We start from the raw sequence: 17,660 nt of genomic DNA on the forward strand, positions 1-17,660 counted from the left end.
AATAAGATTGATGGATTATATTCACCAGAAGTATAAAACATAAATTAAAAAGAAAACACCACTAATCTGTGAGGGAAATCTTTGATCTTTGGGTTGCTGGATAAATAATGTAATAAATAACTCCTGACAATGACTCATCTATTTGACTTCAGGACATCTCTGACTACATACATGCTGAAAATCAAACATTTTGACTGGATTAATTTAGAGATTTTCCAAACTAAAAGTCCCTAGAAGTGTATAGTTCAACTTGTTTCCTTCATGGTCTAGTGTTTAAAAAGTTAACAAAAATCACACTATGGAATCGCAATACTTAAAAATCACAATACATATTGAATCAGCATCTAAGTATCATGATAGTATTGAATCAGGAGATGTGTTGAGGTGAATCGTCCCGGCTCTACTAACTAATGGTTTCAGATTTCCTCTTCCTGCTCCTTCGTTCTGTCTTTTCTAATTAGTCCTCCGGTTACCCATGATTCAGTGTGTGTGTGATGGGAGGGTTCGGTCCGTCAGCACAGATGACAGACGGGTGGTGATGGTGGTGGTGGTGGTGAAGGGGGTGGGGGGTTATGATCAAGATGGTGGACGTTATCCTGTCTGAGGGAGTCGGACGTAGGCAGGAAGAGAAGGTCAGAGTGTCGACTCTGATGTTGTTCGTCCTCGGGCCGGTTGGTTTATTTGCGTACAGCTCCGGTGTTCTCAGCTTCAGTTGTCGGTCATTTAACAGAAGAAAAGGTGTCTGTTCTCGTTGCTCTATTGTGTTGTAATGTACCACCTCGTCGCCTCGTTCTCCAGCCTACACCTGACCTGATTCTACCCTCGGGGATCAATAAAGTTCATCTTATCCCTCCAGTGTGGGCTGTTCATATAACGGAGTGTTGTCAGCGAGCAGCTGACTTTTAATTTGATCTGGTTTATTCCTCTCTCTCTCCTTTCTGTCACCAAATTATGATGAAGATGTGTTCCTACCGTTACTGAAGTAAGGTGGTAAAATAACAAGTATAACAAGCGAGAAGGTCCACTAAGGGAGGGGGGGTGTAGGAGTCCACAAGAGACCGCTGTTCATGTCCTCTGAGTTCATTCTCTCTTTGTTTTCTGTGTAATCTGGTTCGGGCTTCACGGTGCACGGTGCTGAGCAGAATGTACGAAAGAGCAACGTTATCTTTTTTTGTCTCTAGAGCTGCCACTTCTATGTAGGGAATCACAGACTGTCAAAGTGTTTTTTACTTTGACTCGGAACTGATATACTGTTCCAGTTAATCTCCAAAGACTTTATGCACGTCACTATTTTTGTGGACATTATTTAGCACATTATGTATGTTCTCTTCGGCAAACATCAGATTACTGCAAGTCTGCAAAGTCAGTCCTCTCCCACTCATGTTAACCTGTCACCTGTTATGTCGTTGCGTTACGTACGTCGTTGCGCTGCGCCGTTGCGTCGTTGCGTTGCGTCGTTGCGTTGCGTCGTTGCGTTGCGTCGTTGCGTTGCGTCGTTGCGTTGCGTCGTTGCGTTGCGTCGTTGCGTTGCGTCGTTGCGTCGTTGCGTTGCGTCGTTGCGTTGCGTCGTTGCGTTGCGTCGCGTCGTTGCGTTGCGTCGTTGCGTTGCGTCGTTGCGTTGCGTCGTTGCGTTGCGTCGCGTCGTTGCGTTGCATCGTTGCGTCGTTGCGTTGCGTCGTTGCGTTGCGTCGTTGCGTTGCGTCGTTGCGTTGCGTCATTGCGTTGCTTTGTTGCGTTGCGTCGCATCGTGCATCGCGTCGTGCATCGCGTCGTTGCGTCGCGTCGTTACGTCACGTCGTTACGTCACGTCGTTACGTCACGTCGTTACGTCACGTCGTTACGTCACGTTGTTACATCACGTTGTTACATCACGTTATGCTTCCTGTGGTTCCACTTAGCACTTAGTGTTTTCTCTCTACTACATTAAAACACTAATTAATTAGCATGTTAAATTCACCACTTCAGCTACTTCCAGCCTCTGGCTTCTCAATGAGGAAGTCCATCAGTGCCAAGAAGCAGTTTCCTCCATTACAGCCGGAAAACAACTTGAACAACCTTTTATTCGCCTCGTAATGTGAGAAGAAAACCAGAGGAGCAGACTCAGAAAGGTGGAGGTTTTAATCATCGTTGACCCAGCTTCCTCTCAGAAACACTCTGCTGTCATCGCAGCAGTTAGCCAGAAATATGGCCGGAGCCGACTCTGGGGAAATAGCTGCCGAGGGGGTTGATTTTCCTGGAATACGCTGCGTCACGTCGCTGATATTCATCATTCCATTAGCCTAGCGTTCGCTGCTGCTGCTGCTGCTGGTGGTGGCCATGTTGATGCTGTACTAGCTGTGTGTGTGTCTATGTGTGTGTGTGTGTGTGTGTGTGTGTGTGTGTGCGCGTGTGTGTGTGTGTGTGTGTGTGTGTGTGTGTGTCTGTGTGCTCCATTAAATTAGTTCAGCATCCATGTCTGCTGCTTCCTACTGTATACATCCCCACCTCGCTGTTTCTGTTGCTGCTGGTAGCCGCCATGTTGACGCACCTACAACTGTGTGTGAGTGTGTGTGTGTGCGAAACTTTAAATGTGTGTTTGTGCATGTGCCACCCCCCCGCCGTTATAAATGGTTAAAACATTATGTTAAAAGCTGCACTGATCAATAACTCAACTACCATATTGAAAACATTTCTCAAAGTGGGGGTTGAATTTGTCTGAGTGCATGTGTGTGTGTGTGTGTGTGTGTGTGTGTGTGTGTGTGTGTGTGTGTGTGTGTATGTGTGTGCGTGTGCGTGTGTGTGTGTGTGTGTTGTGGGTGTGTTTAGTTTGAGTTATGAGCTCTCCGGGAGGCTGTGAATGTGACATCTGTCCAACGTTCAGCCAAAGACACAAAAGAGGTTTCCACCACCTAAAGCCCGGTCCACGGGGAGATAACTGTGTGTGTGTGTGTGTGTGTGTGTGTGTGTGTGTGTGTGTGTGTGTGTGTGCGTGCGTGCGTGCGTGCGTGCGTGCATGCGTGCGTGTGTGGATAACAGACAGGTCTAAAGAACTTGCGATGCTTTTGTTTTTTTTCCTCGGTGCTAAAACACCAGAGGACGAAAGTACTTCAGTGATATCCCACTTTATTCCTGCTCAGTAGAATCCTGCTGCAGCTCCAAGTCAACAGAATCAAATGTTGGCATCGTACCTTTCTGCAAACGGCAGGATACGTTGAATATCAACAGGGTTTTTTTGTTTGTTTTTTTGCATTCGGGCAGAGCAAGTGACGTCGTATATCAAGCAACCGTTATTGAAAGTTACGTCGTAAAATAACAGTATAAGGAGCGATAACGTCCAACCAACACAGGACTTTCTCCCAGTAGACCGGTGCTCATGTGCTGTCTGAAACCAAAAGTAAACGTTGACTTTACGTTTGTTATGTAACATTACGTAAAGAAAGAAATGTATTTACAGTAGTTACGTTGCATCGTTGCATCGTTACGTCGTTACGTCAAGTTGCATCGTTACGTTGAGTTGTTACGCAGCGTCACTGCAGCTGTGTTGCTTCGCTGTGCCGCTGCGCCGTTACATTATGTTACGTTGTTGCGTTACGTTGTTACGTTACGTTGTTGTGTTACGTTGTTGTGTTACGTTGCTACTTGACATTGTTACATTACATTCCGTCAAATTGTTACATCACATTGTCCCAGTCCTCACCTACAGTAATGAGTAACCGTTACATTATGTTACGTTGTTGCACTACGTTGTTGCACTACGTTGTTGCACTACATTGTTGCACTACGTTGTTACATTACGTTGTTACATTACGTTGTTACATTACATTCTGTCTAATTGTTACATCACATCGTTCCAGTCCTCACCTACAGTAATGATCACTGGGCAGAGACTAAAACAATGACATCACACAGACGAGAAGCCAGAATGTGTTGTCAGACGTCTGAGTTCATCCTGAGAAAGATGGCGAGGAGCGAGGAGCAGATTGCAGCTCCTTCATGTTCAAAGCCAGCTCCACCTCAACTCAACTCGACCCGGACGCTGACTGGACTCCCGGCTCCTCCCCGCCGAGCTTTTTCCGGGCACGTCCACCTGGGATGCGACCCAGAACACACCGGTTCTTATAAATCCCATCTGGCCTGGGGAGCGACTCAGGGACCCCCCCTGGAGGAGTTGAAGGACATGAATGGAGAGAGAGAAGGACGTCGTCCTGCTGCTGCCTGTTGAGCTGTAGCTCCAGTTCGTAGCCTCGTATTCAAGAGATGATTATTAGACTCCAGTCAGAGAAATAAGCTGCTAATTGTTGAGTTAAATCTAAAAAACAAAACCCCTCGCCAGGTGTTTGAATGCATTCCCCAACCCTCTAGAGACCGCTCCCTCCATGCTGCCCAGATTTAAAACCGCCATCCAGTGAGCACTAACTTCTTTTAGAATAAAAAGACGCTTCTTCTTCTTTCTTTTTGGCTCGAGGAAGAGAGGAGCACCTTGTGAAATACCACTTCACTCTTCACAGGAGGGAATACTTTTACACAAAACTCTTTGAGGGTTCTTTTTGGACGCGGCTTCAAAAACATGTTTTGTGTTGCTGTTTATTTTTCAGGAGAATTTATTGGCTTAAATAACTCAGTGACTGAGAAACGCACTCATTAATGCAAGAAATGTGAAAGTGACAGCTCCAGACTGGGACTCTTTACTTTCAAAGCACATCTAAAAGGGATTCGGGATGAAATGAACCAACTGCTTGGATGCTGTCCTGGTGAATCCGCCCCTGAATCAGCGTCCCTAACGGCCGTCGCATCACTTCCTCTCACCACTTGTGACCTCACGGGTCACATGCTGCATGCCTCCCGTAACGACGGACGCTAATTAGCATCCTTTCTATCATTCCGTGTCGTCGCCGCGTGGTCGGCATGTTGCAGGCAGAATACTGACGGGTCACATATCTCTTCATATAAATGTAAATATTTACTGACATTGTTCAAATCAGTTGGATTTAAGAGTTCATCCTCAGCGCCGAGTCTCAGACTAATTAAAGGCATTACAGGAGACGCCGGCCGTGATTGGCTCGGCTCGCTAAAAGAGAGCGACTGAACACTCATTCAGTCGGTGAGTTTCCACTCAGCAGGTTCTTTTGCCTCGTTTGAATTAGAAGCGCTCGGGGTTTTTTCTATCATTCAGTTTAATTCGTTTCATTTTAGATGTGAAGAGAAACAGATTATCAGGCTGACTGAGAGCCAGAGGACATTTAAAAAAAGATGGAAATGGGAAACTAGAGGAGGACTTGGTTTGAGGTGATGATGCAGCCGTACTCGCCAACCGCAGAAATAAGGGAGGATTTCAAAATAAAAGTGTTGTGGGGGGATCTGAGACTTTGACTATGAAAATAACAAAATAATAAGTTTGTTTTTGTTAAAAAGGACTTTTACTTTTAACCCTCTGAGAACCACAGTTTTGGTCTTATTTAGGAGGGTCCAGGGTGTCTTTAGGGGGAGATAGCAGGTCAGCAGTAGATGTCAAATAGAAGTGGTGTACATCATCTGAAAGCTGGAACCTGAAGATGAATTTGAGATGCAGCTCAGCACTGTGTTTCAAGTTGTTCTAGTCTTCAATCAGAAACGCTACCTCATGACCAGTAACCACGGCAGTGCTGCTGCAGGGCTGAGTTTTCTCTTCCATTCGGCGGCGACGCAGTATCACCAGTATCTTCTCTCTAGCTCGAACACTGAGCGTTATTATTGCATTAACATGATTGAATAAAGGTCCAACATGTAAGACGCCATATCGCCAACGTTCCGCCTGGCTTAGCTGTTATTACCACGACATAAAGTCTCGTTGTCTCGTCGTATTCCGGCGCCTACGACATGAACCTGAACTTTACCGTCAGACTAATTTGGCAGCAAAAATCTTAACAAAGTTCAGATTTAAATTCCACAACTTGAGTTGAAAATGAGCAGAGAGCTGCTGAGATCAAACTGCTGATGGGCGCTGACCGGCTGCTCATCTCAGGAGCAAACTGGCAGCCTTATTTTAATAATTGAAATGTAAAGGGTTAATGAATCATCAGGTGAATGCAGACTTTGAAGCTGTATTTGGAGAACGTCCTGATCAATGGTCCTCTTGGGTCCGAGCACTTAACAACAGCTGATAAATCAAATGAATCTCTACAGAAGCACTTTCCTCACTTCAACATCCATCTCTGTTTCTCTCTCTCTTATCTCTGTTTGCTCGGTGACCCCGCCCCCTGAGGCAGGCGGCAGGCGGCGTTCCCGGCCTCAGACGGCCAGATGCTTCCGCGCCGCTTCAGCGAGGCCTACAAGCCGAGGACATGATGCAGCAGAAATAACCTGGAGTGAGCGCCCGGTCGCTGTTGACTGATAACACACAGGTTTGCCTGTCACGGTGTCGCCTTCAGCCTCTTCATCTTCAGGCTTTGATTCAGTTAATCAACTTCCAGCAGACACAGGAAAAATACCTGCAGTACTCAGCTCTACTGTTTTATAGTGTTGGTGGAAGAACTCACATCCTTTACTCAAGTAAAAGTACTAATACCACACTGGGAAAAGTTAAAGTCCTGCATACTTTTACTTCAGTATAGTAAAGTTACTAAGAGGAACTTTTGGGTTGATTCTGGCGGTCCTTGTGGACAAAAGTGCTTCCGAGCACCAGAGTCCCTTTAGAAAAACCTCTGATTCTCCTGCAGCAGGGTCTGACAGTCTGCCCCGCTCAGTCCTGGTCCTGGTCCTGGTTCTCCCGTACCTCCCTTCCCTCCAGCGGGCCCAGCGATACGGCCTGGATAACGAGCATTAAGAATATAGAAGCCATATATCTTCTTGCTGATGGTCTCGTTTACTTATTACAATCACTAGAACAACTTCTGTCGACTAAGAATGACACCGACGGGACGGATACGTCACGCTAACACGAGCACAGTGTCAGCCTGAATAATGACTTGATATCTGCAGCTCTGACGGCGTGAACAACAACCTGTGATGTCACTTAAAGACCAGAAAGGTGGAGAAGAGACGACGCCAGTCTCGGACCGGATGTTCCCAAAACCGAATCCTGGACTAATAAAGCGCCTGTGATTGTGTCCGTGCAGCTGGTTGTGTGAGTCTCAGTATGTCAGTGTGTATGTCAGAGCGGGTTAGCTCAGTGACCTTTGCCCTCAGGCCCGGCGAAATCAGCATCATGCGCGAGCAGAGCGGCTTCAGCACAGGAAGCAAACAACGTTGTGATCAACATCACTGTCATCTCTCTCTCATCCTCCAGCAGCTCCTCTCTCTCGGCTGAGAAGTCCGTCGCTGTCGACGCCATCGACTCATTTTGACTCTCTGCAGCAGAACGAGAGGAAATCTTTCACCATCTCTAAAGCAACATGATGGAGTCGACCCACGTCGAAGGCTCGGGCACACAACGGAGCACCAAACGTTCAGCTGTGGAGGTCGTGAGGTCGAAGGCAGGGTCTGAAATGAACTTTCTTCGCTTCCTGCCACTTCGGCAGACAAGTATTTGCTTTGTCGGCAACTCAGAAATTGTATCTGATACTTTTGAAATCTCTGCGCTAAATGAAGGAATAACATTTTAGATCTGAAGTCATTCAATGTTCGATATATTTGACATAAAAAGCATTATATACACGGTAAATCAGTAGTGTTGAAATTACACCGTGGAGGGGGGGTAGTGTACTCAGTACTGTACTGTACTTTGTTATTCTCATCTATAGTGGTTATTTACATAAAAACACACAATTCAAATGATTATGATTATTTAAATATTTGCTTTGATTAAAAAAATCTTTTTAAGTTGTTATGAAGTTAAACAGGTCATAATTATCTCTATTATCTATTTTATATTGATGTGAAAACATCTCCTTCAAACAACTGGATTTATTCAAGTTTCTCACCAAAAACTACTTTTTACGAGATTACATTTGAACACATCATGATAACGTTGTAATTCACCTTCACCCAATAGTCATTTTCCTGAGCAGACTTTGAACGTCTCATAATAATAACTCAATGGCACCTCCGTTAACGTTCATATCTCCGTTATTTATCCAGTCAGGACTGAGCTGCTAACGGCCGCTAACAGCTAACGTTACTAACTCTCCTCCTGATGATTTAAACACAGATTTGTTGTTCACAGTTTCGCTTTATCAGGGACAAATAGGTTTGGTTTAGTAGCGCCACGCTGTTGAGCGCTTTTTTCTCTCTCCGTCGTGTCTCTGGTCAAACAAACTGAAACATGATATGGCGTGCGTACGCGTCATTGTGCAGCGTAACTGCGGGAAAGCATCAACAAGAGGAATCGATAGTCACGGAGGCATGAGATGCCAAGAAAGAGGACGACTACGGTTCTCTATTTCCATCACTAGCGTTTTCCCTGCCTGCCAAAGAGGCGGGTGAAATCATCACTGCCAATAATTTACCCACATTTGGCGGGTGCTAATTTCAGACCGTGGTCGAAGGGTAAAACCAGAGCTGGAAGTGAGCTGGTACTCCTTCTCATAGCGGGACTTTTTCGGTAACTCTTCATTTTACAGGTCCGCAAATTTTGCGTGATATTTAGCAAGTAACCTATTTGAAATTTCTTTGCCAAATTATCCCAATATTTACCTCAACATTTATCGAACATTATGTTATTATAAAAATGGTTTAATAATTATATTCCGCTATTTCCCAGTAGCTGGTAAGACCGGATGCTACTCTTTCTGTCTATTCTTTTAAGACTGGATACGACGTGCAAGTGTTGTTTTCAAGACACGTGACCGATAACTGGTGTTGTGATTCACTAAAAAGAAAACCACATGGGTAAGGAAAAATGCATTATGGGATTGCTATCTTGGGTGAATTTGTTTTTAGCTTTAGCCTCTTAGCTTCCTGGACTTTTAAAGTTTTTAAAGTTGCGCTGCGAAAGTGACGATGTCGGATGACTTGACTAGCGAGGGGAGCGATATCGATGCCGACTACAGTTAAAGTGCAAGACTTCAAAAAAGTGGACTTGAGTCCAGTTGTAGTGGAGGAGTTGCTGAATGAATTCAGTGGCGTCTCTGTGCACGGCGTCGTTGCTATAATGGAGTTATCCACTGTCTGATCAAGAAAACATTTTAAGGCGAGGATAAAAATGTAAATTTCTTCCTTTGGTTCGTCCCAGTTTCCTCAGGCATAGTAACAGTCACAATGTTACACTGGGGATGAATTCTCTGAGGTCTTACCTCTCCATAGAGACCAAGATCATGCAGATAGACCTGCTAGTTGTGGAGCTATTCTTCATTTATTTTGTGTATGTCTGTCTAGACATATTCTTATTTTCAGTGCTTACATGGATGTTTATGTTCTGTCCCGTTACTCGTTACTACCTAACCAAACATAGAAAAACAAACAAAGCACCACGTGTCTGAATTCAACCTGGATTTGTACGTCTGCCAATCAATCAATCAATGTGTCATTGTCATGGCCTTTGCTATGACGCCTGCGGCTCCTTCTGACAGAACCTGTCAGCACGCTAACGGTTAGCTGTCACGCCGAAGAGAAAGTCGGTCTTTTCTAAGGAGCATAAAGTAGGCCGACCCGGCCATGAAAATCTGCACATACTGCAAGAGCGCCGATATAAAAGATCGGACAGATAGTAATAAACAGCAGCTGGCAGGGAACGTGTCACAGTCGGTGGCCTCACTGAACTGCTGCGTCTCCCGTACGACAGTGCTGCTGCTGCCAGCCCTTTCTTTCTACATAGAGTTTGTCTTTCATAATGGCCATTAAGAAGCGTGTGCTCATTTGTAAATAATAGTAATAATCCACCATTAAAACCCCGTACTTTATTCATTCATGGAGCCGTGCAAGTCACTGCATGTTCTACAACACTGTCCCGAACATATTTCAGAGTAAAAGCCTTGTGTTGACAAATGAAGGAATTCTGTCCACAGAAAAGAAAACGAGACAGGCCGGTGGTGCGCCCGACCCCACGGGGCCGGTGATCCCACCTCAGCCGGCGCGCGCCAGAAGTACTCATATCGGTACTTTGTATCGACGAGTACCCAAACGTAAGTACTTGTACTCGGTCAGAAATAAAGTGGTATCGGTGCATCCCTACTACATACAGTAGACAATGACAGGATCACAGGATAATCCTGCAGTGGAGACTTTAACTCACAAAGCTCAAATGGCTCCTTTAGCAGACATACTTTATATTAACTTCCTCCTCCTTCAACACGTTCTCACCTCGGCGTCTCTTCACCAGAACAGTTTATTTCAGCCTCCGGAGCTCCTCTTCCTCCGAGGGAACTAATATTTGCAGACCTAAAGACTTCAACCTGCTGTTTATTTGGTTTCTGTCTCACAGATGAAACCCAGTGAAGCCCAATCTGTTTCCATCTGTTCACATTTAAGAACCAAACAGCCAACAGTCTGACAAGAAAAACTCTACTTCTATCAAACCGAATGTTGTCGTGGTTACTGAAGGTCATGAGGGACAAGCCGCCATGTTGGATGACTGACAGCGATGCTTTCAGCCCTGAGCTAATCACAACAAACACGAGGCTTTCATCCGTGAGACCGCTGTTCGTGTCCCGTGTTCACAAAGTTCAACGTCATTTTCACTTTATGAACGTAGTTTTAAGCCCATCCATGTAGTTCTTCCTAAACCTCATCAACCTGACAACAAAACACATCACAACTGCAACACATTTCAGCATCCGTCACTCAAAAAACAAACTTAAATCCTCCAACAAGCTCCACCCTCAGCAGGGAGGAGTGTCCAGCTCATACATCCACACCTCCACCAGCCTCTGAATGTGACAGAGAAGACATCCACTCACCCTGCGTCGCTGCTGTTCCCACAGATTAAGGCATCCTTGGCTCCCTCCACCTTGTAGAAGTTGTCTAGAAAAAACAAAATAAAAGTCCACTTCAGATTCCAGTTTCAGTTCAGGAGAATCTTCCTACCTGGTCCACCCACTCAGGTGTTTCCACTAGTTCAGCCTGATTAGACCTCAGCACTGTGTGGGTGTGCAGCTCTCCTCTACTTGTTAGTTAGGAGTCTACACTTTTATCATTCTTATGCGTTAATAGCATAACTTAGCAGAGGTCCAAAACACCTGAAAACATGATGAACACCTAAATGTAAAATGCCGTTAGTATCGTCAGTTCCGTGAGTGACGTGAGTCGTTAGTATCGTCAGTCCCGTGAGTCATGTGAATCGTTAGTATCGTCAGTCCCGTGAGTCACGTGAGTCGTTAGTATCGTCAGTCCCGTGAGTCACGTGAGTCGTTAGTATCGTCAGTCCCGTGAGTCACGTGAGTCGTTAGTATCGTCAGTCCCGTGAGTCATGTGAATCGTTAGTATCGTCAGTCTCGTGAGTCCCGTGAGTCGTTAGTATCGTCAGTCCCGTGAGTCGCGTGAGTCGTTAGTATCGTCAGTCCTGTGAGTCATGTGAATCGTTAGTATCGTCAGTCTCGTGAGTCCCGTGAGTCGTTAGTATCGTCAGCCCCGTGAGACATGTGAGTCGTTAGTATCGTCAGCCCCGTGAGACATGTGAGTCGTAAGTATTGTCCAAATTTAATAACTGAGGTATTTGACTACAGTAGAAGACACATAGATACTGTACATATTCCCTCCACTAAAAATTAATAATCGATTGTCCAAATAAACTAAAATGATGCGTCAGTCAGGGTGGAGTTTCAGGTCAGGTCAGGTAACTCTCGCCAGCCGGCCGGCCGATCAATAAACTCATCCAACTCTTTGGCCGGTTAGACACCGTCTGAGCAGGAGGCCATAAAAACTAAACCATTACAGGTTGCTGGGCATTTATACAACACTTAAGTCTGACCACAGGCCATTTCCAAGTACATTAACACACTCTTCAGGTTCTCCTCCGCCACAAACACACACAAGTATCGGACACAAGTTCCGAGGCTTTTAATGCACAGCGACCGGAAGAAAACAAGTGCTCCTGGTTGTGGTTTAAAGGACTCAGTATTTATTCCCTGTTCAAAAGAGAAGCTTCCAGAACAGCGCTGATGTCTTTTTTAAATTAAAAATAATAAATAAATAAATAAAAAATAAATAAAAAAATAAATGAATAAATAAATACATACATTTAAAATAAATAAAACATAAGTGCAAAAATAAAAGAATAAATAAATGCATAAATACATACATTTAAATTAAATATAAAATAAATAAAAAACTAAGTGCATAAATAAATAATAAATCAATAAATCAATAAATAAATAATAAATTCATATCAAATAAAAGAATAAGTGCAAAAAATAAAGAAATAAAAAGTAAAGAATAAATAAATGCCTAAATGCATAAATAAATACATACATTAAAAAGTAAATATATATCAAATAAAATAATGCAAAAATAAATGAATACATAAAAAATAAAATAAATAGATAAATAAATAAAATTAAAACTTTAAAAAAAGTAAATATATAAATAAATATAAGGGAAATTTAAATAGAAGAATAAATAAATAAGGGAATTAATACAAATATAAATACATTTATGTCACATTTTATCAATTAATTAATGGTTACATTTATTTTTAATATTATTTTTGTTATATTTAATGACATATTTATTTATTTATTGAGTTCTTTATATATTTATTAATTTATTTTTGTTTCTGTCCTCCACAGGATAGATCTCTGAAAATAAGCTTTTAAAAAAGTCTTTAAAGTTTAAAAGGAAATTGTCATCACATTTAATTCATAATGTCTAATTTGTTCTTGAAGTGTGTATATATTGTGTTTTGTTTTTCATGTTTTTATTGGATTGTTTTCTGCCCATTTTGTTGTCATTTGTTTTTTATTGTATTTTTCTAAATTATGTTTTTCTTTTTTCCTTTTTGCTATTGTTTGTTTTTCTTCTTATGTCCGTTGTATGAAAGTGTCGGTTATTGACCTCCTGTCACATGTATTATTTTTTCATTATCTTTATTTTATGATTTGAGTGCAAATAGAGTAAAATAAGTAACTTGTGAGTGTGACACAGTGTGCAGTTAGTAGTGATGTGACAGGCTGATAGGCCACCTGCTAGGATTTTATTCATCTAAAAAGCTGAAAAACTGTGAAAAACATCACCTCCTATTTGTGAAATGTAACATCAGCACCAGCATTTGTACGTTTTATTGTGAAAAGCTGTTCCTGTGTGAGTCAACGTTACATAACGGAGACGGGGGGGGGACCTGACAGATCTTTGAATCAGATGCAACTTTTTCCAGCAGAAAGTGACCTTAAACGCTGGCTTGACATTTCCATCCTGACGGGAGCAACCATTCAGGCTTCTAATCTTTTATTCAACGCACAATTCAGATCGCGTTTAACTGCAGCACATTATCACCCATTACATGGAAAAATATTAAAATAGGTGTCATGTTCTTTCACTAAATGTACTCCGAAATGCAGCCAGCGAACCACAGTTTAAACACTTTTCAGAAAAGCCTCAGCTTGTCAGAGAGAAAAACAACATTTCAAAGTCTTCCTTTTATTGTGGCGGTACACGTGCAGAGTTTCCCCCTTTTAACAAACAAAACCGGTTCTCTGGAGCGCCTGACCGCCGCCGCCGCCACCGCACCAAAGGCACTTAAGCTTTTTAAGAGCCATTCATTTGTTATGGAGTGCATCAGGGAGACTGCATCCCCGCTCGCCAACTAAAACTTGTGAAGTGCTTTTGTTCACCAGCTCAAAGTAACCATGAAGCCTTTACTGTTCGCAGCACGGAGGCATTTCCTCCCCACACAAAGCAGACAGTCATTACCTGAAACTTCAGGTTTCCACAATAAATGCATACTAGTCCGCAAACTGACATTTAATAAAGTTGTTTTTTTTCCAGAGCGACCCCCGTCTGAGAAGGTTTCACAGACCAGCAGAAACCTGGGAGATTGTCTCTACAGGATATCGACAGAGTGGGCTTAATTTCATTTCTTTTCAAGCTCTGGAGCAGCAAAATGACTCTGACAGGCCTAAACACACCTCCACCCTCGGCAAGAGACGCATTTACATGATGGAAATCTGCAAGTGAAATATACTCTGAGTCTGCTCTCCGATGAAGGAGAGGCATTAAAGAGGACCTATTCTATGCTTCTGTGCTTCTTCAGCTTTCCTTCAGTGTTTTAGACAGGTCTGTTTTTGCATGTAAAAGGTCTGCAAAGCTATAAAGCCCACGCCAAAGGGAGTTACAGTCTGCTCTGATTGGCTTGTGGCACAACCAAATAATGTATGTTGATAAGAAGTGAAACTGTTCATCAGCGCCCTGCAGCAGAGATACACCTCCGCCATTTTGGACTGAAAGCGACTACCAGACGTCAGTAAAACGTCCGCCTACGAAGAGATGGACAAAAGTAGAACTACATTATTTCTGTTCTATTGTCATATTTAATGTCTCTACTGAAACGTGTTGAACAATAAAAATATTATTAATATTCATAGTATTATAACTATTTACTTATTTATTTATTATTATTTATTTATTAAACTGTTTTGCTTCCCAGAGGAACATAAAGAAAGTGGGGAGGGAGGAAGGAAGGAAGTAGGGAGGGAGGAACGGAGGGAGGGAGGAAAGAAAGAAAGTAGGAACGAGGGAGGAAGGAAGGAGTGAAGGAAGGAGGAAAGAAAGAGAAAAAGTAGGAGGGAGGAAGGAAGGAAGGAAGGACAGTAGGAAGGGAGGAAGGAAGGAGTGAAGGAAGGAGGAAAGAGAGATAAAGTAGGAGGGAGGGAGGAAGGAAGGAAGGAGGGAAGGAAAAAAATAGGAAAGAGGGAGGAAGGAAGGAAGGAAGGAGGAAAGAGAGAGAAAGTAGGAGGGAGGAAGGAAGAAGGAAGTAAGGGAGGAAAGAAAGAAGTAGGGAGGAGGAAAGGAAGGATAAAAGAAAGAGAGAAAGTACGAGTGACAAAGGAAGAAAGGAAGGAAGGAAAGGAAGAGGAAAGAAAGAAAGAAGTGTGGAGGAGTGAAGGAAGGAAGAAAGTAGGAAGGAATACAGAGGAAGGGATGAAAGAAAAAGAGAAAGTAGGAGGGAGGAAGGAGGGAAGGAAACAAAAAAAGAAGTGGGAAGGAGGGAAGGGAGGAAGGAAGGAAGGAAGGAAGGAAGGAAAGAAGGAACTAGGTAGGAGGGAAGGAAGGATTTAAGAAATACAGAAGAAGGGAGGAAAAAAGAGAGAAAGTAGGAGGGAGGAAGAAAGGTGGGAGGAAAGGAGGAAATAAAGAAAGTAGGAGAGTTTGATCAGCTCGTTGAATCACGTTTTCTAAACTGACTGGGTCGTCTTATTTCACAGTTTGTGGGTTAGTTACTCCAGATATCCAGACGAACGAGCACAAGCACTGAGAAAGTGAGTTTTTCACGCCTTTAAGGGGAAAGTTAAGCTGAAATGAGGCTCAGGAGTTTATAGTTTACAGTCGGCTGTAATCTGCTGATTCAACATGAAGAAACCAGTTTCTGTATAAACCGTTAACATCAGACTGTACATGTCGTCTGTTGATTCACTTATTGAACCCTCCAACAGGAAGACGACTGCTGCTGTCAGCCGGCTCTGACCAGACAGACAGAACAAACAGAGGCATGATGGGAAATGTTTGAGCGTGGAGAGCATCCACCATTGATCTCCCGCATGTTTTCAGACCAGTCCTACGAGGCTGAGCTCTACCGGCGCGGCGCGGCTCGGCGCGGCTCTCGGGTTTCACGGCAGCTTTTAGAGGTCGATAAACGGGAGCCTGCGGGGGACATTTGTTTGATGTGATGGATGGAGAACTGGAAATGAATAAATAGAAGGTACATTAGTTAGACGGAACGCCATTACTGTAAGCTCGGCGCTGCCTGTGTTTCGGGGCGGCGTCGCCCTTTAAGTAAAGGCCCAATAGGAAGGCTGCTGTAAAGCCTCTGATGCAGACGGCGACAGTGAAGTGACATCACTTTAAATAACAACAACAACGGGGCATCTTCTCTCTTGTTGCTGGACTGTGAATCTACTCCCACTGCTCCTATAACCTGACTCAACTAATCCCTATTTCCTACTGAAGTTAGTGTGTATATATGCAGGTTTATCAAACGCTGAAAAACTCACTAGAAATAGGCGATAGACTCCTTTCCCTTTGGCAGTATGCCGTGCCGTTACACTGCCTTTCTGTGTTTTTTTCCCTCGTGTTCAACGACACCAACACACCGGAAAAGAGGGTTAGAAAACAGTGAAAACGTTACGGTGATTACTTCTTTTTTTTAAATATTTTTTACTGATTCAGTCCCTCGTTCAAACCTTAAACCAGAGTTGGTGTCGTTGGAAAAATGGAAACACGGTTTTGATGAGTTTTATTTTGTTTCTGTCAAGTTTGAATGAAGTTTTGTTTTATGACAATCAGCGAGGTAAAATGACTGTTTCTGTCAACGGAGTCTGGTGGCTTTGAGGTACGCATATAACTGCTGACATCACATCTAACGCTGTGAATTAAAGGTATATTTAAACCAAACCAGAGTTGGTGATGGTTGGAACAGTGGAAACACTAACAAAGACGGTTTTGATGAGTTTTATTTTATTTCTGTCAAGTTTGAACGAAGTTTTGTTTTATGAAGATCAGCGAGGTAAAATTACTGCTTCTGTCAATGGAGTCTGGTGGCTTTAGACTATTAACGATTAACTATTTGAATCGATTGACAGCCCTGATATATATATATATATATATATATTATTCTGCATAATGAGTACTTTTACTTTTAGTACTTTAAGTATATTTTGATGCTGATGCTTGTATACTTTTACTTCAGTAAAATGTGCAGTTTCCACCCCGTTTTAAGGAGAAAGAGACGGACATACACCAGATACGAGGAAAAGAAATTAAAATGAAAAGAGATGGAGTAGAACAGGAAGACAAACATAAGAAAAAACATGTGATTTGGGAAAAAATGATCGCTCTTAGAAACTGTAAATATGGCAATTACTCCTGCTTCTTTGTATTTTTTTGTTTTGTTTGGACTTTGCTCCGACACTTTACACTGTATATTTTTATATGTGAAGTGTTTTGAACACTAATATCTAGAATGTACCAGGGATTTTTGTCATGATAGTTATTTTTACCTATGGTATGTCCTTAGGGTGTGGTACCTTATATAAGCCATTGTAGGTTTCTACCAAACCCTCACACCTATTTCTACATTTCATTCATGTAAATTGTATTTTATTGTCGTTTCATATGTGTGAAAAAAATAAACATAAACAAATAAACAAGAAATACTTCAATTTCTTCTGGTGAAATCAGTTTCTGTACTGTATATTTTGCAGTATTTTTGCAGATTAATGTGAAAAACATGTGAACATGTGCAGCGACACGCAGGCAGTTCAGTATTTTGGTCACATTGGAGAGAAAAAAAAAGGCGGCGTGAAGCTCCGCTTTCATCTGACAGCAGCGTTAAGTGTTTCCTTAACCCTGACCTCGACCTGTGTGTATGTGTGTGTGTGGGCTGCATGTACTGTATGTGCTTATATATACACTGTGTGTGTGTGTGTGTGTGTGTGTGTGTGTGTGTGTGTATAAGTATGTCAACATAACGTATATTATGTTCTCTGGTCAACATGCCTGACATGTCAAATAGTGTATATACCAGCTGACCTCGCATGACCTCTGTGAGTGTGTCACGTCTTGTATGTTGCTGGTAGCTGAACCGCCTCTACACACACACACACACACATACACACACA

General features: G+C 42.9%; 1 protein-coding gene across 4 annotated transcripts in view; it reads right to left on the reverse strand.

Annotated features, from left to right (window-relative positions):
- LOC119480532 (sodium channel protein type 4 subunit alpha-like) overlaps positions 1-17,660 on the reverse strand; it is a 189,087-nt gene that overhangs the window by 104,025 nt on the left and 67,402 nt on the right. For all 4 annotated transcript variants that reach the window (XR_005204947.1, XM_037756862.1, XM_037756863.1 and 1 more), the window contains one exon: positions 10,791-10,854. Coding sequence is in view for 3 of the 4 variants with exons in the window: in XM_037756862.1 (XP_037612790.1) it covers positions 10,791-10,854 (64 nt within the window). In the remaining variant the exon portion in view is untranslated. The remainder of the gene's footprint in view (positions 1-10,790; positions 10,855-17,660) is intronic.

This window comes from Sebastes umbrosus, chromosome 21 (assembly GCF_015220745.1).
Source record: "Sebastes umbrosus isolate fSebUmb1 chromosome 21, fSebUmb1.pri, whole genome shotgun sequence".
Taxonomy (NCBI): domain Eukaryota; kingdom Metazoa; phylum Chordata; class Actinopteri; order Perciformes; family Sebastidae; genus Sebastes; species Sebastes umbrosus.